The sequence below is a fragment of the Thermothelomyces thermophilus genome, chromosome 2 (assembly GCF_000226095.1).
Source record: "Thermothelomyces thermophilus ATCC 42464 chromosome 2, complete sequence".
Lineage (NCBI taxonomy): Eukaryota > Fungi > Ascomycota > Sordariomycetes > Sordariales > Chaetomiaceae > Thermothelomyces > Thermothelomyces thermophilus.
The window spans coordinates 743272-767923 of NC_016473.1; the positions used below are offsets into that span (position 1 = coordinate 743272).

A 24652-nucleotide genomic window follows, 5' to 3' on the forward strand; every position below is an offset into this window, starting at 1 on the left:
AGGGGAGCGTACCGTCTCGACGAAATGTTGCAGGCAGAGCTGGATTGTGAGGGCGGTTTTCCCTACGCCACCGTCTCCGAGCACCACCAGCTTGTATAGCACCATTTTGCCCGCCATTTTTGCTGTGTTGCCGGCGCAGAGCGTCGCCGATGTGTACCTTGAAGAGCGGAGCTCGTGCGGTTATCAAGACGGCGTGCGGACTGGGCTCCGAGCTCTAAGGGGGCAAGGAGCTTGGATCAGCCGATTGAGGGGCTCGATATGCAGAGCCAAAATTGAGGAAAGAGAAGCTGCAACGGGCGACGAGATCGATGACGACGGAGACAAAATTGCGTTGCTCACGTCGGTCTGAACTCGGACCGAAGAGAGGTGTGTTCGGGATGAAGTGGCAGCGACAGGTTAGAATGAGATAGGATTCTCGGCGGTTGCGAGATGCCGGTGGTCGGCGGAAATCCTCGCTGCAAGCGGGAAAAGAGGGACAGCGATAGCAGCCGGGGTTAGGCGGTTTGTGGACGACTTGGGGGATGGCGGTGGGCAGGCAAGCCTTTGGCAATGGAGAGCTGTGGAGCAGATGTTGACCAGTGTGGGTGTGGTCTCGTCTTTCTAAGCCAGGGAGGCTTTTTCGCTGGTGGTAGGGATGCGCAGAGGTTGCTTGGCCAGACTCGGAGAAACCTGGACGGTTGCGAGAGGCCTGCGCAGAGCAGAGCGAGTTTGATGGGTGGACCGCACGCGGGCGACCGGAATGACGAGAGGCAAAAGACAGGGCAGGGCAACTTATGAAACCACCTGGGCAGTTGCCAGAAAGCTGCCAGAAAGCCGAGGACGCACGGGCAGCCGATTGATTCGGATGCTGGGGCGGGTGAAAGACAGGTGCCCTTAGCTTTTCATGCCTTTCGAACTTGGGTGAGAGGGGACAGGAGGGGAAAGGGAGACGAGGGGGGGTGGGGGGTAGGTAGGTAGGTAGGTAACTAGGCCTGGGGTTACAACAGAAAGATCCCGGGCTGGCGCCAGTTTTTAAGGGGCCCAGGGAGAAGGAGACGACAAAGTTGCGTGTATGTACTACACCATTCTCGTCGGTGCCCCGCCAAACGCGCCCACACCGGCAATCCACTCATCAGGAGTCCATGAGAACTCGGCACTGCGCATCTACAAAGAAACGGACCTTTTCCCGTCTTGAGCGGCCGATGCCGTGCCATTGCGAACTAAGGATCTGCTGGTAAAAGCAAAGCACCTTGAAGCAGCTTGCGCGTGCAGATGTGGTGCGGAGGTCTCGTAGGCACCCCGTGGGTCCAGGGCAGCTCCTGCCCAGACCCTCCAGACTCCAATCCATTTCCCCCGTTGGCTGCAGGAGCGAACATGGGCGTTTGCATTCAGCGGGACTTGCCACAAAACCCACAAGGCGAGCGGTCCGTTCAATCCAGGCCGGCCCAAACCATTCATCAGCCAATCCGTGGACGCGATTGCCGTTACCCGCCTGGGCGAGTCGAATCTCGGGGCCCAGCTCCATTTTTCTGTGAACCCATGCAAATCCTACCGACCTTGTTTACACTACATACACTAGGAACTAGTTATGTACATACATACATACACCACATTACACCCACGCTAGCATGATTGCGTCGAAAGATCGCGGCTCCGATCGGTTTGGGCGAAGCTGCCCATGAGGTCTGCTCTTTCGACGAGACAAGATGGGAGCGAATGGGCTGCTTTATTACTCCTTCATCCTAAATGCACCCCAGCGCGGTGCACGGCAAGAACCGGTATATGCTGGCGGGTCGGAAATCCGCGATGCTGATCCGACCAGGCAAGATGGGTAATAGCCCAGGAGGATATTGAATCCTTCCTCACCTCTCATCTGCACAATACTGCCAGAGTAGTATACGTCCACTCAGCGGGGGGCGGTACTGTACAGCATACACCCATCGGGATGGGGTTTGTGAGGTTACACTAGTTGAGACCAGAGCCTTGAAAGGAGGGTCCGGGTGCCGATGCCGAGCTATTGGGGCGACATGGCCAAAGTCACTACGACCTTCTTCTGGGGCCTCGACCAGCACTAAGCATGCAGCCGACGGTACTCCGTACATAACAGGATTTCTGGGCCGGCTGCACGGTCGCGCCATGGACACGCCTTTAACTGAACCCCGACTTGGATCGGGTACCTCTTGCGGCAGCTCGAGTCAAGTTTACTACTAGGAGTAGGGAGGGGCAAGCGATGTCAGCCAAGGCACGACACGAGTTAGGATAAGCTTTTTGAGAGCACTGACCGCTGTTACCTAACGCCCATTGAACCTGGAGTATCCCGAGCTGACTCGGACTCGGGGGTAGTTTCGGATTTTTATTTTTATTCTTATGTTTAGTCTCTCCCGAAAGGCATCGGTTCGTAGCCGTGTCCCGTCTTAACCGTCACCTCAGCATGCGCGCTGTGCATGCATGCGTGGAGAGGTCGCAGCTCGGCGACCCTCTGTTGCCCAGGGTACTGGATATTAACTAACTACCTGCAGCGGCCGCTCATGGCCTCCTTTTGGCGGGGTTCGGGCTTGGATGAAAGTCTGAGTTCCCCGTACCGTGCTGTACCTCCGTGCGGATTACAGGAGTATACTGGCAAGTCTTTGTACTGTATGTATGTATGTATGCACAACATAAAGCTGGGTGCCGATGCGGATCTGATACTGTACGGAATACTCCGTCCACTCCGTTGGTCACATTCTGTGGTCTGTACGGACGGAATATTGAAGGCCACCGAGCTGTTGCAGGCCTTGCGCCACCAGAGATCAGGAGCAGACAGCCTCCAATTGAGCGAGATGCGCCACACGATGGAGAAGGCAAAAGCACAGTGCTTGACGCAGCAGCGTTACCTGCATATCCTACTACTCGGAGAGCACGAGATCAATGGCCTGCGGGGGATTCAGCCGTCAACTCCAATCCGCACCCGGCTGCTTCGTCATCAGCGCGCAGGACGCTCTGCCGTCTACATTTGACGTCCCATCTCTATATGTGAAAGCGATTTATGCTCAGCCCGTCCATCTGTCGTTGGTATCAACCACTCGAGGCGTAGGTTCGACACGCTGAGGTCGGCATCTTGGTGAGAGCGACAATATCCTTTCGCTTTCCGTAAGGCTAAGGCTCAGGCTCAACGAGGTGAAGGCTGGTATCCCTTTGCATTGTCGGACACAGTCTGTTAGACTTTGTTTGGGACAGCAATCCCTCTTTGTTTGTCGGTAGCTGATCCCAAGAGGGGGAGGGAAGCTATTGCTGATTTCCCCCTCCTCTCGTTTCAACGAGTGGAAGCAAAGACACACCCTTCAAACTCTGCTAACAAACAAACCGGGACTGTATCACTAGTACTATACAGAGCAATCAATAATGTCCTTCTATTGTTCGCAGTTCTGTCGAGGTTGGCTGGGCCTGGGTTGGCCCATGAGTTTGGATGTGATGTCTGAGCAAGGCACGTGGTAGAATCCATCTTGCTTGCTGTTCAGACAAAGATTGGGAAACCCCGATAGCCATTGACTACCTAGGGTTGATATGATCATCAACGCCAACCTTGGGCAGGAGCGAGCCGAAATCGGGATATTGATCAATGACTCAGCAGTATACGTATGCGGTCCGTTGTAGTAGTCTTCTTTCCCCCATCGAACACCAACCCACTAAGCCATCAGGCTTTCGAAGGCCCCGTGTCCTCCAGCTAGTATTTCAGATATTTACCCATTCCGTCCCCTATAGCTTCCTCCCTCGTCTGTCTTTCGACACCCGTTCCCGGTTGCTAAATATGGGTCAGAAGAACTAGGAAAGAAAGATGGAAGGAGGATGAAAACGGTTTTGAGATCCGCTGCACCTGAACCATGCCCAGCTACTCGGGGTCAAACCCCGAGGCGCCTCAGATATTCTCGAGACACGCAGCCTCGAGAGACGGGCATACGATGGAAAGTCCCGCCGGAATCGGCCTCCCATTGCCATTGAGTCGCGACTAGCCGCCCAGGTCGTTTGGCAGCGCCCTGTTCCCGTAGCACCTCTAAGCTTCCCCCCTTCCTCCCCACCCCCAAAAAACTCTTCCCTCGGGAAGCATCATCTCCGAAACATACGCGCTCTGCCATGTCGAAGCGCGGCTCACGATGGTGCGATGGTCTTTGCGGCGTCCGCTGCCTTGAGCCCTCCTGCGGAGGAGGGGGGAGGGTCGGGACTGTTGTCCGTCCGTTCAGACCCGGCCCGGATGCCTTGAAGGAGTGCGTGTAACGCGCCGTAGCCGTTTCAACCGGGGGCACAGGGCAGAGGCGAAACCTCCCTTCTGTTCCCCCTTCTCTCCTTCCTTCGTTTTTGACTTTGCGGGTGTGGGAACCGTGGCGGGCTTGCGGTGGGATGAAAAGGGGGTGAGGAAGGCGAGGCGGAGGCTGGCTTATTCTCAGAGGTGTTGATGGGAGCGGAGTTGCCGTCAGACGTCAAGGTCGTGCTCTGAAGATAGAGGAAAGAAAGAAAAAGAATGGGAGGGCTTGGAGGGAGGAAGGTGTGGTGACGAGGACTTTTGTGGGCGGTTAAGCACGCTGAATGATGGTGCTGGATGGAAGTATATATATATGCCAGGTAGAAGGGCAGGGTAAGTTAGCACTTGCGGGGAGGCGGACCCCGTCAAGAGCAGCTGCCATGTTTCTTGGGTTCGCTGGGGTCCTCCTTCAGTGGTTGAGGATTCTGATCGGTTGGATGTACATACATCACCGTGGACTCTTGTTGGATTCTGGCATCCATAACGAAATGAGTTGTCCGAATAGGCGACACTATAGACCTAAGAGAAGACCATACATCATCAACACAACCCCCAAGTCTTGATGAACGAGCTGGAGATGCGGATATTGGTGATGCTGGTAAAACTTACAGCCCCGTGTGGGCCTCTTGGGCTTTCTCTATCCCACTCCACATACCAGCGTCCAATTACCGTTCCACTTGAAAGTAATAACGGCCGCAACTCAGCATACACTACGCTGTAAACGCTGTCGGCACTAAAGGCTTGACGTCCAGGTAGATTACAAAAGAACCTGGCACGAGGGCATTAGCTAGGGGGGTTGGCCCAGGAGCATCACGATGAAGTGAGACTACCAGACCAAGAAAGACTGCACCTGCTCTGGTCAAATGGGTTAGAGCGGTTTTAGGTTTAGACATCGCGCGATGCATTGTCCCAGATTCTCGTGTCTGGTGTCTCATGGTTGCTTTGTTTACCTCCCCCAACAACACCCTTATTTTATGGGTTTCCCATTATCCTTCATTCCATCGCCCGGACATCTACTTTGGCTGGAGCCCTGTCAAAATGTGTATGTGTGTGGGGTGTGTGTGTGTGTGCGCGTGTGTGTGTGTGTGGCTTGCATTTCCAAACAAATTCGTATCTCTCCTGTCAAAGACTTCTACAACAGACAATTCCAGCTTGGTGCTGGAGACCGAGATCGGGCTGATTTAACGGTACCACTTCCGAATTTACACCCTGCATCTGGACTGACAGCATCCAGAGTGTTTCTTAGTCGGCTAGTGGGCAAGGTCCTGCAGAGCTTGCCACTTGGTTTGCATACCTACTGAGGTTGACGGGGAGATGCGGTGCTTTCCAAGGTTTGTCAGGCAAATCAACATTTTTGGCCAGTTGAGACTCCTGCTGTGCTCAAGTTGTTCGAAGGAGATAGCCACACGGAAGAAGCCCCAAGCAGTGGATTGGTGAGGCAGGCAGTTGAGGACAGTTTCGACCAAAATGGCTCTCTGCAACCGCATGCTGTTACTCCATTCACCCCACTCCGAGCTTAGGAAGCCATCTTCTCCATCGGACACGAGCCCGTCCGGCCTGGTACCAGCCACGTAAGATCTTTTGTTGCGCTGATGAGCGACACGCACCGGCTGCCCAGACGCAAGCAACTCCCTCTCTGTTCATGTACCATATACCCGGACAGCCAGTGACACACCATGCGTCGGGGTAGAGTCGAGTCCGACCCCGTCATCATCTTGCCCTCGGCCTTGACAAACTAATACACAGTTTAGGCAAGTTGCCAAGTTGGCTGAGCTCTCGAGGGGTTTCTACGAAGAGCTACGGATACGCGGTGGCACAGAAGGATACCTACGCGCTACTAGCATGTACTGTACTGTGTGCATATACCTACAATGTGTGTATGTACAAAACTCACTACAGGCCATATTGCCCACCATACTTGGTAACGCGGTCGTCAGGGCGCTGGCACCGATGGCCCCGGGCTATTACTTGGGAATGGATGGCGAGTCGGCTCGACGCTCCGCGGCGACAACAACTACTAGTTACTCGGTACACACACTAGTGTACGCAGTTAATAAACCCAAGCAAAAATCGCACGGAGAGGGGCGCTTGTTGACGGCAAGATATATAAAGTATAACAACGGACCAACAGGACCTGCAGGTGGACGACAACCGACACAACCGAGCGAGCACGCTGCAATTGAAGTACCGAAGCCCCGCGTCGTCACCTGCATAGCCCAAAAGCGAGTTTCAGACCCTGGATGCAGAGGGACGCGTCTCTCTTTTTATTAGTTAGTGGTGTTTATGGAGTGTGTGCAGGAACATCTCGACTTCCCCGTCCTTTCAGGGATCTCTCAAGTTCACTACGCAGTAGTGCAGTTAGTTCGTGCATTCTGCGGGCGTCACCTGCAGCGTAGTGTAATAACCGTGTTGATGAGGCAGCTTTTGCACTTCTCAAGGGTTCAGGGGAGAGAAAAAAGTGGGGGTAGTGTAATCCGTAAACATTCTCGCCCCAGATGACGGTGGTTTCCGGAGAATCCGTGCGTTTTGCAGACAGCACAGCCAGGGTGCGGTAGCTGTCCCCATTGGAGGGCACCTGGCAGCTGCAGTCAGGGCGTGTGCTGCAGGTGCCGAATCCATCTTGCAGATGGGCGTGGGATGAAGACCAAGGGTTTGTTGTCACGGCGTGTTCTTTGCCTGCGAGAGCCGAGCGATCCTCTCTCAGCCGATCTTTGTGACGGAAAAGTTCCAACGTTGCAGGGTGACCTCGCTAGCCCGCCAACCAATGGTCGCACTTGGTCGGAGAACGCGGTCTTTCTTGTGGTCGTGGTCTCTCAGAGGCTGGGACGAAATATCATTCTGTCGGTTGGTCTCACTCGCGGGCTTGGCGTGTTGAGTTCCGGGGTTTCCCCTCTGATATTGCTTGTTTCTTTTTCTCGGTCTCTTTCTAGTAATGGTTGTGTATATCGGCAATTTGGGTCATGACGGCCGCACGACAACAGGCTAAGCGAAGTGACAGCCTGCATCTTGAATCATTACACTCCGCAGCACAAGTACATTAGGCACAGCAATTGTGTAGTGTATATACTACAGGTATGTATGTACCTGTAGAATGTATACACACTCCGTAGTTATTACTTCTTTTGGGTCTGTTGACGGAACTGCCAGACCCGCCCCCAGACCCTCGAGTCTTACTTTAGCCACGAGATGGACTTGACCCCTCGATCAAAAAAAGCATGGTCCAATGCACGTTACCGTGCAGGAAGGCATGTGGCAGTGGATATCGACCCCGGCCACGCATAAGAAATAAATCGGCACGGACACAATGTGATACCTGATCTGGACTCCTCGAGGGCGCGGGACCTGGGAAGCCGGGACGGACATCGCAGCTCCCGATCGCTGAAAGGCGTGGAGGGTCGTACAGTACAACAGCGGCACAGCGGGAATTTCTGGCGTGCAAATCTCGAGCTTCCGGCCGTGTCTGGATCGCCAAACCACTAACTTACAGGAGGGAGGGAATCCACACTAACTACTCCGTAATTTACTCTGTATTGATTTAACTAACGCGGTTGCGCCTCCGTCGAGTATGCAGTGTACCGTATACGGTTTTGTGTTAGTAGGGGACTAGTGCAGCCGGTCCGTTCTGGTTAATTGCCGCGCAAAAAATGACAGCTCCTCCACTCATTCTGCCGTATTATCACCAGAGGCGCCGCTTCTTGTTAGTTGGTGTACCAAGTAGCTCAGGAGAGCCCTCGCATCCATCATGATCCGGCACCATGATGACCCGGTATCGGCGATGGTGAGCCGCAGCCGAGCGAAGTACCGACTTGGAATGCACTGTTTAGACGACCAACCGAGGCATGTATGAAGGTATGTGTATGTACATGTATGTACCTACCTTATGTACTGTACGGATTACCTTGAAATGAGCAATGAGAGAGGTTCCCCGTATGCGGAGTAGCATCCCATCACACGCAGACATGGGACGGGGACTGCTCCGTAGCTACCCTCCAAATATCACCCGGTTCCTCTTTTTTTTTTTTTTTTTTTTTTTTTTTTTTTTTTTTTTTCGCCTGTTCTCATGCATAGTCGTGCCGTTCCGATCCAGTGATGGTTCAGCAGCCGCGGCCTCGCCTATCTCTTAGCTCCAGTGCCGTCGTTCGAGACGAAATGAACAAGCATGGAAAAAGACTCGAAGTCATGAAACGGGAAGAGCTCCGGTGGAGCACAGCCCATTGGCCGCACCCCCACCATCTCCACCCGTGGGACCTCAGCCAGCGAGCCCGGGGGGGATCTTCAACATCCTATCACGTCGGGAAATTAGCCTCAACTTGGCGCCGGTTCCTATTCGCTGCCTCGCGGCCGTCACAGGAGGGCCTGATCCCAAACGGGCTAGCGAGCTGGTGCCTATCCCGGCGCCTTGTCCCTTTTTGGGGAGCAGTGTTAGAGTTGGCACCGTGCGGCCATTTGCGCTTTCTCGACGAGTCCTTGCAGATTGAGTTGCGCTTCTGCGAGGCTGCCCTTCCAAGGTGGATGACGGTGATCTTGCAACCCCGGAAAGATAACCACATGCTTGTACGCGTCGTATCGTAGTGTAAGGTAAAATAGCAGGAGATACCAAGGCACGGGAGTGGGCGAGGCGCGTATGTAGTGTGCACTGCGCACTATGTAGTCGTGCACCGCTTTGGAGAGTCTGCTGCGACCTTCGCCAGATGAAACCCGAGATTCCCTCGTCGGGACAGTTTCCCGCTCTAAGTTGGCACCGTCGAGTGCTCGGGAATTGCAAACAATACGCGAACCAGGGAAGTTCCCCCTTCCATCCTTGTCTTCTCGAATGTTTTTAGTGTACCGAGCACAGCAATCCTCGCCAGCGGAAGGGCCCCCAGCCCGGCCCCAATCCGACCCAGCCCTTCGGCGCCCTGAGATGGCCGGGGCTTTGAGCGAGTCAATGTGTCTCTCCATCCTTCGATAACTTCCGCAGTAGTGTAATGCACAGTACAGTACATAGGCTAATCCGTGCACCACAGTACTTAGTCGACTCAAGTACGGATATATGGTGGATGAATGCCCGCCGAGGCTGCCGGAAATCGAGTTGTGCGGCTGTGAACTGCACAAAGGTCCAGGTCAGATTGCTGCTGCCGTTAGTTAATCCTATTGATGGATACCTGAAACATGTCGACAGCGATCGTACATGCTCGTCCCGCGCGTGCAGACTGCGGAGCCAATCTTGAGCCGCCTCGCCTTCCTTCGCGGATGGTTGGAGGCTGAAGAGGGAGACGTGCGAGTGGGAGCCCGGCAGGGTGCGCCGGTCATTGGCCCGTGTTTTTGTTCGGCGGTTGCGCGGGTGTCTCGAGAGCTCCTCGCGGTCGTGGCAGCAGCTTCCAGATTCGCGCCAAGATGTCCAGGTGGTGCCCGGATTAGCGTAGTGTTGTGTGCGGAATACTATTACATACGCTCCACAACAAGGGAACGCACGCATGCAAGCAGAGTTGCAGGGCTCCTCGACTATCCCCTGATGGTTTCCTTCGAAGAGTGGAGCAATCACACAGAGCCCAGGCCTGGTAATGTACGGATTACAATACCATCCCACGTCCGCTAGCGGGGAGTTGCACCTGAGGCGTCATCATCCTCCTTTTCTTCTCGGTTTTGTTTCTGAAGCGCAGCTGCTTCTCTGCGCACGCTCGCCCGTGTGTGTGTGTTTTCTAGGACGCCGATTCGACTTCGTCCGTCCGGTCAGTTCGGTCTGACGAACGACCTCGGCACAGCGTGCTTCCTCCTTTCTAAACTCTCCTTTCATTCGACGAGTCGCGCGATACGATACCCTGTTCCCTTTCTTTCCGATCACAATCCTCGTTACGTTTTCTCTTCGAGTCTCTCTTTAGCAGCCGGGGCCTTCTTTTCTACTGACACTTTATTTTCTCGACCGGGCTGCACTCGAGGTTAAAAAAAAAGGTACGGGGCAACTCCAGACTGACGTCGTCTCCCATGATCTGCAGTCTTACTTTCAACCGGCCTTTGCTAACCAACCGAGACATTCCTGCCTGCAGAAGATCGCGACGTCCTTGTCTCGCCTTGGAATGCGCAGCCATTGAGACCGCGACAAACCCACTGCAGTAGTTTATCCACCTCCCGATTCCACTCCCTCGTTCCGAATTGGGAAGTGTTCGAGAAACGCCAGCCTTGGATCCCGGCCCCGAACATTGTCTCTTTGCCAAACTGAAAGTCTGCGCCTCCCTCCACGACTTCATTACCGCCTGCGCGACATCTGATTCTGCAATCTGTAAGTTGGTTGGATCTCGGTTCTCGCCCAATATCGGTTCCCTCCTCCGCTCCAGGGTACCCTAGACCCAACGGGGCGGTCGCTTATATTCGGGAACTCCCCCTAATCCCCTTTTATTTCACCTGCTATAGTTAAAGCTCTCTCAGACGCCACTCGGTTGGCAGCGTTGCTAATTGACCAATTGCGACAGGACTGTGGTCGCAACGGATGGGAATATTACAGTACAAGAAAGTCAGCAACAGCACTAACAGCGACGACTACAATTGAATCCGAGCGATTGCTATCCCGAGTTGTTGCAGCAAACCATCTGGGTAGTCTTCGGTTGCGCATATCGTGAATTCCGTGCGACACGAACTTATCCTGAACATTGACGTTCGGCTGAGCTTCCGAGTTAGGGGTCTCCCCGTCGAAGCTTGGCTCATCAGCTTGAAACAGACCGAAATCAAGCTTGTGCTAGTCGACAGGGATCATCGCAGTTTGGGCTATTGGAGTTTGGCACTACCACTTACACGCGCTTGCGCACACAAATCCGCGTTATTGGGTAACAGCTTCTTCAACAGTCCAAATGACCTGAGCTCTTCCCCGACCAAGCGAGAGACGGCGTACTCTGTCGGTTCCGGGCTGTCACACTGCATTCACCATGAACGTGTGGGAAACCGAAGACGAATCGGCCGGGCCGACACTCTCCCGCGCGGTGTCGCGGAGCTCTCGAAAATCGAAGAGATCTATCACGCCTCCTGGGAAGAAAGGCAAAAGCCGCTCCCCCCCGCCGGTTCCTGGAGACAAGAGTGAGAGAGGATCCAAGAGATCGTCCAGGGATGTCACCAACGATGAGAACATCAGCATTCTGGACCCCCGTCGCTTCACGCCCACCCTCCATGCGAGCCTGGTTTCCGAGATTCTTTCCCTCAGGCGTGACCAGGAAGAAAAGCTGAAGATCATCGAGAGCCTCGAAAGTTCCCTGCACGCGGCCCGGGAAGAGTCTGAGTTTTTGCAAGCGTCACTATTGGCCACAGGGAAGGAGAGTAGGTCATTGAAGCGGCAGCTGTCCTTGTTGGAAGGCGGGACATCTTCCGCGCTGGGGGAGTTAGCAAAGGAGCGCGATGAAGCAATCGAGTCGGCTGCGGAGGCCCGAAAGCGGCTCGAAGCGGTACAGAAGAAACTGCGGAGTCAGGAAGAAGATTCGGAGCGCGTACATGGGCAGTGGGCAAAGGAGAAAGAAGAATGGGAGGATGAGAAGCGGAAATACGAGCGGAGGATTCACGTCGCCGAGACGCGGCTGAAGGCGGTTCTAGAAGAGGTCGCCGCATTCCAAGCCGCTCAGGCCCAAGGGCAAAATGGGCAAAATGGGCAAAATGGGCAAAATGGGCCGGCCAACGGGGCCGAGAGCGACGGGGAGGACGGCAGCGTCAAGGATAACAACGATGCCGCCAGCGTGAGGAGCATGAGCCTCACGAACAGCGTCCGGTTCTCGGTTGCGAACAGCATCCTCAAGGCGACGGGGAACTCCCTCGCCGACGAGTTGGGATTCGACGGCGGTTACGACGACGACAGCGACTATGGCGGCCGGGACAGTGTCCTGTCTAAGGGGGGGCACATGCGGAACTTCAGCCGGGATAGCCTAGCAGTCAAGACGCATCAGAGACACTGGAGCACTGACAGCCTGGTGAGGCCCGGAAGCGTAGCTCGCGGAAAGCTGGCTTTCAACCGTGCTGCGCTCGAGAGGCTGGAGGACGGCATGGTCAAAGAGGACGACGAGTCTCTTCCGCCCGCCCCCCCCAAGGTCAGCTATGTCGACACTGGGATACAGTTCTCACCCCCGCCGTCGCCGAAGATCGTTCCTGTCAAGCCGCCGGCGCCCGACCCTGCGTCCTTCGTGCAGCGGCACGAGCGGGTTTGCGATGTCGACAGCCCTCCCCGTGCCGACCAGGAGATTGAGGCAAATCAGCGGAGGAAACGAGTGAGTGCCACTCAGCCGCTCGCTATTAGGATGCCCGGAATCCACAGCTTGATGGTCAACGGATCATCTCAAACGGTCGAGGAGCCCCTAAGCCCACCGAGGACGCCCAAATCGCCACTGCAGGAGGCAGCCCCGTCTCCGAGACCGAAGACCCCGCCGCCACCGCCGCCGCGGCCTGTCATGGTCTCCGCTTCAACGCAGACCGAGGAGGCGCCTCCTCCTCCTCCTCCTCCTCTCGATCCCTCTCTCCTTGCCCTCCCGATGCCCGTTCCCAGCATCAGCATCATTCCTCCAACAAGCCGCCCGACCACACCACGCGAGCCGCTTCTTCCGCAGCTCACCAAGGACTTCGGATGCCAAGTCTCCTTGCAAACCACCATCTCCGTGACGTCGACCTCGATGCAAACAGAGGAGATCCGGGTTGATAAACGGCTGGACAAACTTCCTCCGCACCTTCACCCGTCCGCCATCACGTCTAGGCCATCCTCGCCCGCCGGCGGTGCTGCAGAAAATGCCACAGAGGATACTCGGCAGTTCACGCCAGTGCCGGGAACTCTGCCCCCGCGGAACCCGCGGCGGTTGACGAGCAAGCGGAGCCTCAACGACATGCCCTCATCCCCACCGATAGCCCCGTCTATCCTGGAAGAAGAAACCTCTGATCTCTACCCGGGGAACAACGATAACGGACCGCTCTCGAGTCAGAGAGCTCCTATGCGGCGGCCGCCCCGAATCAGCAGCTTGTTCGCCGGCTTTGATGGAAACAGCTCCGATGAGGCTGATGAATTCATGGATGCTGAACTCAGCGACTCCGAATACCGCACCGCCCTGTCCGCGCCAAACCCCAGAAGCGGGTCGAGCCTCGGCGGCAAGCGGAACTCGATTGGAACTGTGACCTCGTCCGAGAACACGTTTTCACTGAAGGCCAGCAACCGCCTGTTTGGCCGCGGGTCCGAGGATGGCGAGGCGTTCGACTACGGATCTTACCCGACTCATGACATGCGGGATTCGTCCTTCGGCAGGAGAGTCTCGAGACGCGGCGGCCGGCCTTCGGCCTTCGGGACCAAATCAAGCGTCATGCGCCGGGCCGTCATGATCCAAAACGGCATCGCTTCCCACCAGAGGGCCAGGAGCCCCAGCATAACGGATCCGAGGGAGCCTCCGTTCCCCATCCCGACGCGCGCTAGTTCTAGGAAGCCGCCCATCAGCATCAGCGCCCCAAGCGATGGGCGCGCAAGCCCAAGCAAGGGTTCGGATGCCTGGTCTAGGCGGGGTTCTGGCAGGAGTCACTACCGTGCCAGCAGCATTCGCAAGGTGCGCTCTGCGGCGGTCATGCCCCGGAGCCATAGGAACCGGCGACGCGGCAGCCGCTCGCCGCCTCCCGTCTCGCTGTCGACCGAAGCGCCCGAGAGTCCCGGGCTTCCTCCGTTGCCGGGCAACGACATCACGGCGCCGCGCACGAGAGATGGGTACATGGCGCCGAGAGACAGGAGCCACAGGTCTCAGCCGTCAACCACGACGGCGAACACCGCCGACACGGGAGCCGCGTCGCACGGCGGCTCGAACCAGACACCCACAGTGGTGGACGCCATTGCCCAAACCATGGTGGGCGAATGGATGTTCAAATATGTGCGGAGGCGAAAGTCATTTGGGGTTGCAGACGCCAAGGGCGGCGATGACAGTAGCAACGACCGTCATAAGAGGTGGGTGTGGCTCGCGCCGTACGAGCGTTCGATTCTCTGGAGCAGCAAGCAGCCAACCTCGGGAAGCGCGCTCTTGGGCAAATCCGGCCGCAAATGTAGGTGATCTTTTCCCGATGCCGGATTTTTTTTTTTTTGATGGATTTTCGGATTGCTGACACTGAGCAGTGGCGATCCAGTCGGTGCTGGATGTCAAAGACGACAACCCGCCTCCAAAGGGGGTCGCCAGCATCTTCAACAGGTCGATTCTCATCTTGACGCCACAGCGAGCCCTGAAGTTTACCGCCACCAGCGCCGAACGCCATTACATCTGGTTGACGTCGCTCTCGTTCCTTGCGCACTCTAACCAAGCCATACCGGAGACTTTGATGGTCCCGCAGCCGAAACCGTTAGCCGAGCAATACGAGTTACCAAAGCCCAAACGGCGGGCAATTCGGGACTCGATCCGCCTCACCAAGGCCAAAGCAGGCGTCAAGTCGGATCCGGTAACGGCGGAGTCGCAGCCGGACAGTGCCCCGCCGGCCATTCCCACCTTCCGGCCCCGTCCAGTGCCCGAGGTCTACAGTCACCCCGCGCATGCGCGCGACCTGTCGAGAGATACCGCTGAGCCGCCCCCCATCCCTCGATTCTCCGACCGGACAAACCACGCACCGGTGGTACACGGGCGCAAGCGCAGCAACACCGGCGGGCACACCGGCCCGCCCATCTCGTTTAGAGGCTTCTCGGGCACGGCTGGGAGCGGCGGGTATCACACGGCGTCGAACAGCACGGCTGGCAACAGCGTCATGACCGCCGGGTCGTCGGACATTTACAGCAACACCGGAGCCAGCGCCATCACGGGATCGAGTGCCATGACGTGGGCGACGCCCTCGGTTCGCACGTCGGAAGCCTCGAGCCGGCCGAGCGGGCCCGGCACGAATAACTTTTTTGACGCCATCGGCACGGTGCGCATGGAGGCCTTCATCAGCCCCCTCACGTGGAGCGATACGCCGCCGTACGAGCTGGACGACTACCGGCTAATGGCGCGACGGCGGAGCAAAGAGCTCCGGCGCCGTACCAGCCGCAGCAGCCGGCAGAGTCGCACCACGCGAGCCACGGACGACTTGGACGAGTGGTATCTGAGGGACGATCCCTTCAGGGGATTTTAGGAGAGCTTTCCTCCTCTCGGCCTTGCCTCCTTTCATTACATCTCGCGGCTCTCGCCGCAATCCAGTCATGACTGACGCTTTTCCTATTGCTTTCTAATCTCTCTTCTTGGTCAACCGAACCCAAAACGAGAACGAAAAAAAGGTCTCCTGGGGTCCTTCTTTCACGACCAGCATATGCTTGTCATCCCTTTCTCTCTCTCTCTCTCTCTCTCTCTCTCCGAGAGGGCACCGTTTTCCTTTTCACGTATATGGGGGGTTTTCAAGGCTCTGGGAGGAGCAAAGCACAATGCTGCCGGAGGGAATTTCGGTGTGTTTCTTGTTATGCCAGCCCACTTCGATTTGTGATACCAATTCTGGGGCAACCCAAAACTTTCTATTGTATATTACGTTTCCGTTCAAATTCCGAGGCCCGGCCAGCCGCGGCTCAGTTGAGCAAAAAATAAAAATAAAAAAATAAAAAAATAAAAAAATAAAAAAATAATAAAAACTAAACAGCCGGTCAGGATACGAAATGAGTCGAATCGCCTGGTCCTGTGACTTGACCGTAAGAGGGCGCTCCTGTCTCGGGCCACCTCGTGCATATGTGGTGATGTGATGGTGAGAAACTCAGGTTGCGCCGTTCCAAAACCCTGGGAGGAGATGTCGAGTGGGATATCTCCCTTTCTCAGACGCACCAGTTGGGTAGCTGTGTTGGTTCTGCGAGACGCAGAAGGGTACCTGATGTACGGACCATGGTGTTTGTATGTTTGTAGTGTACCCGAGTACCAGCCCCGCCATGCCCCACCACCATGGTTCAAGCCCCGCGAACCTCGCGCCTTGACAAAGCTGCGCAAAGATTGCAAGATTCGCAGAACACTCACCGAAGCCAAACATCGAGGTTGTCGCTGCCAGAAACAGCCACCATGGAGGAAACCCTCGAGCAAATCCAGGAACGACACAGAAAGGAGCAGCGGGACCTCCAATCACGCATCACCAACAAGAAGAAGAACGCGACCAAGAAGACGCGCAAGTTTGTAAACGAGGAGTGCGACAGGCTCGAGCGCGAGCTCAAGGAACGGCAGGATGAAGAACTGCGCAAGTTCAGGGGTGAAGCGGACGGGCCAGAAGATCTTCTTGATGGCAGCAACGACGACGATGAGCAATCACAGGAACACCAAACACAACCTCCAAGGCCTCCAATAGCCACAGCCGACGATCTCTCCAACAAACTCGAATCCACCACACTCACTTCCCTCCAAGAGACACCACAATCACAGTCTCCGCCGTCCCAGCAACAACAACAACAAAAACAACAACAACAACAGCCAAGACAAAAACGAAACCGCCAAAAAGAACGCCTCGCCCGCCGCGCAGCGGAGCAGGAAGCCGCCGCGGCCGCCGCCGCCGCCGAAGCGGCCTCGATGCCCGACCGCCGCGAGCTCGAGCGGCGGGCGATGCAGAAGGAATTTGCCGCGCACGCCCTCCGCGAGCACGAGATCGCGCCCGACGGGCACTGCCTCTTCTCGGCCGTCGCGGACCAGCTGCAGGCCAACGACATCCCCCTGACGGCCGGGAGGACGACGACGACGACGACGACGGCGGCGGCGGCGGCGGCGGCGGAGGTCGTCCAAGCCGACAAGAACACGAACGGGGGCCCGGACCCGGACCAGGAGCCAAAGCAGCCCCCGTCGTCGTTGCCGCCGTACCGGGTCGTGCGGAGGGCGGCGGCCGACTGGATCGCGGCCCACCGGGACGCGTACGAGGGCTTCCTGGAGGAAGGGATTGAGCAGTACGTGGCGCGGATCCGCGACACGGCCGAGTGGGGCGGCCAGCTCGAGCTCAGCGCCCTCGCCAACGCGTACGGCGTCGAGATCCGGGTCGTGCAGGGCCAGGGCCGGGTGGAGGTCGTCAAGCCCGCCGAGGAGGAGGAGGAGGAACGGGAGGAGGAGGAGGAGTCCGGGGCGGGGGCGGGGGCGGCCCAGAAGGCGGGCAAGGGCAAGACCTTGTGGCTCGCCTACTACCGGCACGGGTACGGCCTGGGGGAGCATTACAATTCCCTGAGGAGAGTGGAGACGTAGGGATCGCCGGCGAACATGTCTGCTACTTAACCTACCTCGGCTGTTACGACGCCCAGGCTGCTCCGCTGCGGTATGTCGAGGGGCCGACGAGGGGCCGGGCTGGTTTGCGAAGGGTATCGGGGAGAGCCCACGCGGGGGGCCCGGGGGAGGAAGGGGGGAAGGGGGGTTGGAAGCTATAGAGATATTGTTACACTAGACGATTCCCAGTCCATGGCTCGGCTGTTGTCGGCCGTGCCACGTTCGAAGCAATGACGGAGGACGTGCTCTTCGGGCGACTGATTCTGAGATTTATCAAACCGAGCCCTAACCTTCTCGATAGTCCGCCCTAAGCTGAACGGAATACAAAGATGCACGGCAGGCTTATAGCAGGGCTTCGATAGTCTCTATGGTGCCACAAACATACAGTGAACTGATTCCATCTTTGTTTCATTGCGCTCAAGGGGTCGAGAGTCAAAAAAAAAGAAAGAAGAAAGAAAAAAAGAAAGAAAAAAAGAAAAAGAAAGAAAGAAAGAAAGAAAGAAAACGACCGCCAGCATTGATCGGATTCTTGAGCCAGTGGGCTATCATTTGCCATTGCTCTCTCGCCGAATCCTTCGGCCCCTTAATCTCCGGGTTGAGAGAGAGAATAGGCTGCTCAAGCTCCAACTCCTCGAAAAACTCGATGCTGCCTCGCGATCTTGTCCTGCCATTCGCGCTGCCTCTGCTATCGTCCTCTGTGCTATCGTGCTATCGCGCTATCGTGCTATCGGGCTATCGGGCCACCTTCCTTGACCCCGGTCGATGTGGGGCTCGCCTGCCTGCCTGCTGTGTCATCCTGGCATTGCCATCGACTTCAGTTGGCTTCTGCAGTCACCCACCTCAAGTCCAACGACTAATAGAACATAGAACTTCCGAATAAATTTTCCCTCCTATCTCTCTTTTTTTATATCCCACCAGCTACAATACCTCATCTACACTCCCACATCGTTCTTCTTTCCATTTCGGCCATACGAGTGAACCGCCGGGCGATTCCGCACCGAGTTTTCCTGCCTCCACTGTCGGAGTTAACCCCACATCCATCCGCCTTGCCTCGTGCTTGCAGCCCGAAAGCCCACACCTTCTGCGACCTCGGGCCAGACGTGTTGGTGTCCGAACCGGCTTACGCGCACTAGCGAAACACCTAGGCGAACCAGAGAGGTTTTTTTTTTTTCATTGAGACCGAGGTCGGCCAACCGCCACGATGTTGAAAATATGGTCTATGGTAAGGTCATGGCGGGGTTCGGGCACAAAACGCTGTCACAAGTTGCTGACGACCCGAGCAGAAGAAGGAGCAGCAGAAGGCAGAGAATGCCTCTGATGGCGCGTCAGGGGGGGGGCCAAAGAAGAAGAAGGTGACGGCGGCCCAATTACGAGTGCAAAAGGGTACGTTGGTGCTCCCCTCGTGGTCCTCCTGTCGCCCGCCCTCCTCCCGTCCCTCTCGGTACGGCTGACCGCATACCCTCCCCTGCAGACCTCTCCGAGCTCTCCCTCGGCAGCACGATGTCGACCGAGTTCCCCGACCCAGACAACATCCTTTTCTTCATTCTCTACATCGAGCCCGACGAGGGCATGTACAAGGGCGGCCGGTTTAGCTTCACCTTCAATATCACACCGTCGTTCCCGCACGAGCCGCCAAAGGTGCTCTGCCGGGAGAAGATCTACCACCCCAACATCGACCTCGAGGGCAAGGTGTGCCTGAATATCCTGCGCGAAGACTGGAAGCCGGTGCTGAACCTGAACGCGGTCATTGTGGGGCTGCAGTTCCTGTTCCTGGAGCCCAACGCCAGCGACCCGCTCAACAAGGAGGCGGCCGAGGATCTGAGGAACAACAGGGAGGGATTCAAACGGAACGTGAGGCAGGCCATGGCCGGGGGGACCGTGCGCGGGGAGACGTACCAGAAGGTGCTGGTCTAGGTGAATGTGGCCCCGGAGGGCGTCCAGGGCGGAGGAGTGGTCGGGCCCCCCCCAGCGGACAATCATCAGCGGCGATACAGTTGATTGATATGAGCTCGTCGAACACGCTTCCGCCAGGCAACGCTGTTGACCATGGACCGGAAATCATTCCGGTCCTCACCGAACAGGGCGACGTCGTGTTCGAGGAAGTGCCGATGGCCAGCAGCAGCCTGAAGCCGGAGAGCGAATGATACTTGTTGCCTGTGGGGAGCAATGGAGGCCGGGGGAGTAGGGAGGCATGGCAGCAGCGGCGAGAGAGGAGGTGCTTGCGGCGTTGATATCTATGACTACGAAACGAATTGATTAATGGCCGGCGTCTTTTATCGAGCTTGAAACAGTTCGTCCCCTTCTGGGTCTGGGTCTGCCATTGTATAAGTCTCTCACCAGCGTGAATGTCCGTTTCTCGTTCTTCTCACCACCATCCCCCCTTTTTTTAAAAAAAATTTTGTTTCTCTTATTCTTTTCTCTTCTTTCTTTTCTTTTCTCCTTCCCCCAGTACTGCACGGGCAGTTCCGGTGATGGGTTCAGTAGCAAGAAGAAGCCGAGCTGGGGCATGCTCCTGATCTTGTCGGTTCGGGTCGTCTGTGTCCGACGAGTGTGAGTCAAGCGCCTACCTTTACGGAGTACCAACACTACTCCGTACACACTACTCCGTACACATCATGTCAACATCCTCGGGAACCCACTCCGCTCCGATGGAGTGGCCCTGTGGAGTCCTCGGTCCGGTCCCTTGTAGTGTGTGATTCCGGAGCCGTTTTCTTGTGATCCCCAAATCTCTGCCAAGAGCAAGTCGCCCCACCAACGCTGGGTGCCCTGTTGCATCCAGCCGCCCCGGATTGACATGGCCAATGGGAAACCGGAAATAAGTAAAGAGAACCCCACACGTGGGACCCACAGGCAAGCAGTTGAGCGCCCCGAAGTCGGTGAGAGCTTGCCTAGCAACCAGCCCAAAAGGTAAAAAATCTGACTCCGCAGCTCCGATGACAGCAGCGGAACGGAGACGGTGAAAAGCACCTCATAAAAGCTACTTGTTGACCCTCCCGTTGCTCACATCCATCTCCAAACCTCCCGTTTCCCTCCCATTGCCTCAATCTCCGCTCCCCAATCCCCCCGTCACAATGGCCTCCCGCAGCTTCTCCAAGGCTCTGCGCCCGCTGGCGCGCCAATTGGCCTCGCCCGCCGTCCAGCAGCGCACCTTTGTCGCCGCCGCCGCCGCCGTGCGCGCCTCAGCCGTCGCTTCCCGTGTCGCTGCCGCTCCGGCCCGGCAGCAGGTCCGCGGCGTCAAGACCATTGACTTTGCTGGCTCAAAGGAGGAGGTCTATGGTGAGTTGCTCTTGCGATGGCGTCCAATTGGATCTCTCGGTGTGGCCTGTTGTTTGTGAGATTGCTGACGGTAATCCGTGTGCGTGTGTGTGTGTGTGTGCAGAGCGTGCCGACTGGCCCCAAGAGAAGCTCCTGGTGAGTCACCGCTGGATTTTTCTTGGATTCCCCCCCCCCCCCCCCCCTTCCTTTTTCTCTTCGAGTCGTCCGGAATCGGGTGTGTGAGATGAGGACACCTGTTGACAAGTTATCACCGTACAGGAGTACTTCAAGAACGACACCCTCGCCCTCATCGGCTACGGCTCCCAGGGCCACGGCCAGGGCCTCAACCTCCGTGACAACGGCCTTAACGTCATCATCGGCGTGCGCAAGAATGGCAAGTCGTGGCAGGAGGCCATCCAGGACGGCTGGGTCCCCGGCAAGAACCTCTTCGAGGTCGACGAGGCCATCTCGCGCGGCACCATCATCATGAACCTGCTGAGCGACGCCGCCCAGAGCGAGACTTGGCCTGCCATCAAGCCCCAGATCACCAAGGGCAAGGTATGTTTAGCCGGAAGACGAGACCAGGGGTACTCCCTGTTGGGGGAGGGTTAGCGATCGAGTCGGTGCTGACGAGGGTGGAACCCAATGCCAGACCCTCTACTTCTCCCACGGCTTCTCGCCCGTGTTCAAGGACCTGACCAAGGTTGAGGTGCCCAACGACGTCGATGTCATCCTCGTCGCCCCCAAGGGCTCCGGCCGCACCGTGCGCTCGCTCTTCCGCGAGGGCCGCGGCATCAACTCGTCCTTCGCCGTCTACCAGGACGTGACGGGCAAGGCCAAGGAGAAGGCCATCGCCCTCGGCGTGGCCATCGGCTCGGGCTACCTGTACGAGACGACGTTCGAGAAGGAGGTCTACTCGGACCTGTACGGCGAGCGCGGCTGCCTGATGGGCGGCATCCACGGCATGTTCCTCGCGCAGTACGAGGTCCTCCGTGAGCGCGGCCACAGCCCCAGCGAGGCCTTCAACGAGACCGTCGAGGAGGCTACGCAGTCGCTCTACCCGCTGATCGGCGCCAACGGCATGGACTGGATGTTCGAGGCCTGCTCGACCACGGCCCGCCGCGGCGCCATCGACTGGACCCCGCGCTTCAAGGACGCCCTCAAGCCCGTCTTCAACCAGCTGTATGACTCGGTCAAGAGCGGCGAGGAGACCAAGCGCTCGCTCGAGTACAACTCGCAGCCCGACTACCGCGAGCGGTACGAGGCCGAGATGGAGGAGATCCGCAACCTGGAGATCTGGCGCGCGGGCAAGGCCGTTCGGTAAGTTTTGCGTCCTCCCTTTCATCAGGCCGTCATTGTCATCGACCCATGGGATGGCGGGAAGAATTGTGCTAACGTAGGACTGTTTACAGTGCTCTGCGCCCCGAGAACCAGAAGTAAGCGATCGGCGTCGGGACGGTGCTTTTCTCTCTCTTTTTGTTTGCTCGGGAACAAAGTTTGATACTCTGGCTTATGGGGCGGTTGGGCTGTCGCCGCCGAGGACGGGATACCTTGGGCATGGGACATCAAAACAAAAAAAGCCTTGCTTCGCGCTGCAATTTCGGGTTAATTTGGGGGGGGGAGGAGGGGAATTGTTGGCTGTGGTTCAGCTGTAACTGTACATATACTCTGGCTGATGGTATTTGATTGTCTGGGCGATTGCTCTATCTCACTCGTCCTTGTCGTCGTCATCGTCATTGTTCTTGTTGGTCGCAACCCAACTCCTACGCCTACCCTCCTTAGGCTAATGAGAGGAAGGGAGGGCCTAAACGGCGAGCAAGTCGGGCAACAGGTCCAGGTTCACATTGCCACCGGTGAAGATGACGCCCAGGTCCCAGCCTTGCTCGCCGCCCTCGCGCTCGACCAGGGTTCGGAAGTCCTCGTTGAAGAGGGCGACGGCCAGGCCGACGACCGCGCTGGGCTCGACCACGATCTTCATCCTCTCGTACACGAGGCGCAGGGCCCTCCTGATCTCGTCCTCGCCGACGCTGTAGATCGCCCGGACGAGCCGCCGCTCGTAGATGACGCCCCAGGGGATCTCGCCGACCGGCGTCCGCAGGCCGTCCGCGATCGTGCTGCTCTTGACCGCCGTGATCCTCTCGCCCGCCGCGATGCCCCGCCGCGCGTCGTCCGCCCCCTCGAACGACGGCTCCGCCCCGAACACCGCCACCCCCGTCCCCTCGCACGCCAGCGCCGTCCCCGACAGCAGGCCGCCGCCGCCGCAGGGGGTGATGATGGCGCGGAGGGGAGCGCCCCGCGGGGGGGGAGTAGTAGTAGTAGTAGTAGCAGCAGTAGTAGTGGCGGCGGCGGCGGCGGCGGCGGCCACCTGGGACTGCAGCTCGAGCGCGGCGGTGCCCTGGCCCAGGATGATGTCCGAGTGGTCGTAGGGCGGGACGAGGCGGGCGCCGGTGCGGGCGATGACGGCGGCGGCGGCGGCCTCGCGCTCCGGGGCGGTGGGGCCCGAGAAGGTGACGGAGGCGCCGTAGCCGCGCGTGGCGGCGATCTTGGGCGCCGCCGAGGTCGACGGCATGACGATGTGGGCGGTGATGCCGGATTCGCGCGCGGCCAGGGAGAGGGCCTGGGCGTGGTTGCCTTTATTTATTGTTGTTAATTGTCTTTTGTTAGTATTATCATTGTCATTATTTCTTTTATATCTTATTAAGGGAGAACCGGGAAGTTGGTGGGGGCCGCGGGGAGGGGGGGAGAGAGAGAGAGAGAAAGAGGAGAGAGAGAGAGAAAGAGGAGAGAGAGAGAGAGAAAGGAGAGAAAGACACACCAGAGCTGTGCGTCACGACCCCCTTCTCGCGCCCGCCCGCCTCGGCCCAGCCGGGCTCCTGCTTGAGCCGCTCAATGGCGTGGAAGGCGCCCCGGGCCTTGAAGGCGCCGACCCTCTGGAAGTTTTCGCACTTGAACCAGAACCGCAGAACCGGCTTGGCCGGGGTGCGGCCGGCCCACACGGTGCCGGCGAGCTCAGCCTCGGTCCGGGGCGTCGAGGCCAACCGGTCGAGCGTGGAGTTGGTCAGCACCGGGGTCTTGTGGATGTAAGGCTCGATCAGCTTGTGGGCGGCCTCCACCGAGGCGCGGGTCAGCGGGGGTGCCGTGGACGGGTCGGCCATGGTGCGTGCGTGATTCTCGGCGTGTGTTTGTGTGTGTCCGTGTTTGTGTTAGTTCAACTTCCGGAGGGTCAGTGATGTCGGGATTGGATCGGACTCGGGACCGGGGCCGGAGCCGGAACCGAAACCGGAGCAAGGCCGGACCGGAGCAGGACGGGGGAGAGGCCGGGGTGGAATCGGATCGGCGAGCGGAAGACAGGTTTGTTTGAGTGGTCGCTGGCCGGCGTTTGCTGCATAGAGAAGCTGTCCGCCGGTAACCCCGTGAAAGGGGGGAAATTGGGCGAGTGAGTGATTGACGCTAGAGGAGGTCGAGTGGGTAAAAATTGGCTGCCGTCTTGCGCTTAGTTATATCCACTCGCGCTTGTTGGAGCGGCATGTGTGTGGAGGGAGAGGGACCGATAACGGAAGGTGACAACGATCAAGACCCTCAACCCAGATCGGAAGGCAGAGGTGACACCACGCCGAGATCGAGCTAAGGCGTCATCCTCAGGACGTCTCGCGCGCACAACTACATAACTACAAGCAGGCGCAGCAGATGAGCAGACTACTTGAAGGTTCACGAAGCGGAACAATTTGATAGAGATGATGCATTCAAGTCTAGAATTATGTCGTGAGTCAGCAGTACGGTCGACGGATGACATATGAATTTCGCACTCTTATTGTGCACTTTATATGTCCGTACCTGGATTGTGCTGTGCAAGTGGTTGGGTGACCAGTCCGGGAGAGAGTTGGGAGGTACGGAGTACGGATTCGAGCATCCTGAGAAATCCTATCATTAATGATAAGACAGTGAAGTGAAAGACTACAAACGGATGACTACCTTACTGAGCAAACCGCAAACGGACAGCCTT

General features: G+C 57.5%; 6 protein-coding genes across 6 annotated transcripts; 4 read left to right on the forward strand and 2 right to left on the reverse strand.

Annotated features, from left to right (window-relative positions):
* Positions 1–3874: 3874 nt before the first annotated feature.
* MYCTH_2124903 (uncharacterized protein) lies at positions 3875–10221 on the reverse strand (the record flags this gene model as incomplete). The annotated part of the gene is made up of 5 exons (XM_003661134.1): positions 3875–3964; positions 4080–4385; positions 6738–6830; positions 9426–9593; positions 10210–10221. 5 exons carry the CDS (start codon positions 10219–10221, stop codon positions 3875–3877), a joined length of 669 nt encoding a protein of 222 aa, XP_003661182.1.
* Positions 10222–10913: 692 nt separating this feature from the next.
* MYCTH_2300285 (uncharacterized protein) lies at positions 10914–15443 on the forward strand. The gene is made up of 2 exons (XM_003661135.1): positions 10914–14269; positions 14340–15443. Exons 1-2 carry the CDS (start codon positions 11155–11157, stop codon positions 15317–15319), a joined length of 4095 nt encoding a protein of 1364 aa, XP_003661183.1. The 5' UTR covers positions 10914–11154; the 3' UTR covers positions 15320–15443.
* Positions 15444–16129: 686 nt separating this feature from the next.
* Positions 16130–17539, forward strand: MYCTH_2300287 (uncharacterized protein). The gene has a single exon (XM_003661136.1). It carries the CDS (start codon positions 16222–16224, stop codon positions 17374–17376), a length of 1155 nt encoding a protein of 384 aa, XP_003661184.1. The 5' UTR covers positions 16130–16221; the 3' UTR covers positions 17377–17539.
* A 688-nt stretch (positions 17540–18227) lies between these two features.
* Positions 18228–19707, forward strand: MYCTH_2300289 (uncharacterized protein). The gene is made up of 3 exons (XM_003661137.1): positions 18228–18616; positions 18678–18777; positions 18866–19707. The coding sequence occupies exons 1-3, from the start codon at positions 18596–18598 to the stop codon at positions 19306–19308; spliced, it is 564 nt and encodes a 187-aa protein (XP_003661185.1). The 5' UTR covers positions 18228–18595; the 3' UTR covers positions 19309–19707.
* Positions 19708–20374: 667 nt separating this feature from the next.
* MYCTH_2133056 (uncharacterized protein) lies at positions 20375–22838 on the forward strand. The gene is made up of 5 exons (XM_003661138.1): positions 20375–20670; positions 20774–20805; positions 20929–21207; positions 21302–21969; positions 22062–22838. Exons 1-5 carry the CDS (start codon positions 20466–20468, stop codon positions 22087–22089), a joined length of 1212 nt encoding a protein of 403 aa, XP_003661186.1. The 5' UTR covers positions 20375–20465; the 3' UTR covers positions 22090–22838.
* A 230-nt stretch (positions 22839–23068) lies between these two features.
* On the reverse strand, positions 23069–24099 carry MYCTH_2133058 (uncharacterized protein; the record flags this gene model as incomplete). Its single annotated transcript, XM_003661139.1, has 2 exons — positions 23465–24099; positions 23069–23280 (listed from the first exon to the last, which is right to left on the reverse strand). Coding segments are annotated over exons 1-2 (552 nt in total), but the record flags the coding sequence as incomplete, so codon positions are not given.
* Between the last annotated feature and the right edge of the window lie 553 nt (positions 24100–24652).

What these genes read in the sequence shown, in the direction of transcription:
- MYCTH_2300285 (XM_003661135.1), top strand. Translation starts at nt 11,155, where the DNA reads ATGAACGTGTGGGAAACCGAAGACGAATCGGCCGGGCCGACACTCTCC. An exon ending in GGGCAAATCCGGCCGCAAAT is followed by an intron (nt 14,270 to 14,339) that starts GTAGGTGATCTT and finishes GACACTGAGCAG; the next exon opens with TGGCGATCCAGTCGGTGCTG.
- MYCTH_2300287 (XM_003661136.1), top strand. Translation starts at nt 16,222, where the DNA reads ATGGAGGAAACCCTCGAGCAAATCCAGGAACGACACAGAAAGGAGCAG.
- MYCTH_2300289 (XM_003661137.1), top strand. Translation starts at nt 18,596, where the DNA reads ATGTTGAAAATATGGTCTATG. An exon ending in TGTTGAAAATATGGTCTATG is followed by an intron (nt 18,617 to 18,677) that starts GTAAGGTCATGG and finishes CGACCCGAGCAG; the next exon opens with AAGAAGGAGCAGCAGAAGGC. An exon ending in CCAATTACGAGTGCAAAAGG is followed by an intron (nt 18,778 to 18,865) that starts GTACGTTGGTGC and finishes CCTCCCCTGCAG; the next exon opens with ACCTCTCCGAGCTCTCCCTC.
- MYCTH_2133056 (XM_003661138.1), top strand. Translation starts at nt 20,466, where the DNA reads ATGGCCTCCCGCAGCTTCTCCAAGGCTCTGCGCCCGCTGGCGCGCCAA. An exon ending in CTCAAAGGAGGAGGTCTATG is followed by an intron (nt 20,671 to 20,773) that starts GTGAGTTGCTCT and finishes GTGTGTGTGCAG; the next exon opens with AGCGTGCCGACTGGCCCCAA. An exon ending in CCCAGATCACCAAGGGCAAG is followed by an intron (nt 21,208 to 21,301) that starts GTATGTTTAGCC and finishes ACCCAATGCCAG; the next exon opens with ACCCTCTACTTCTCCCACGG.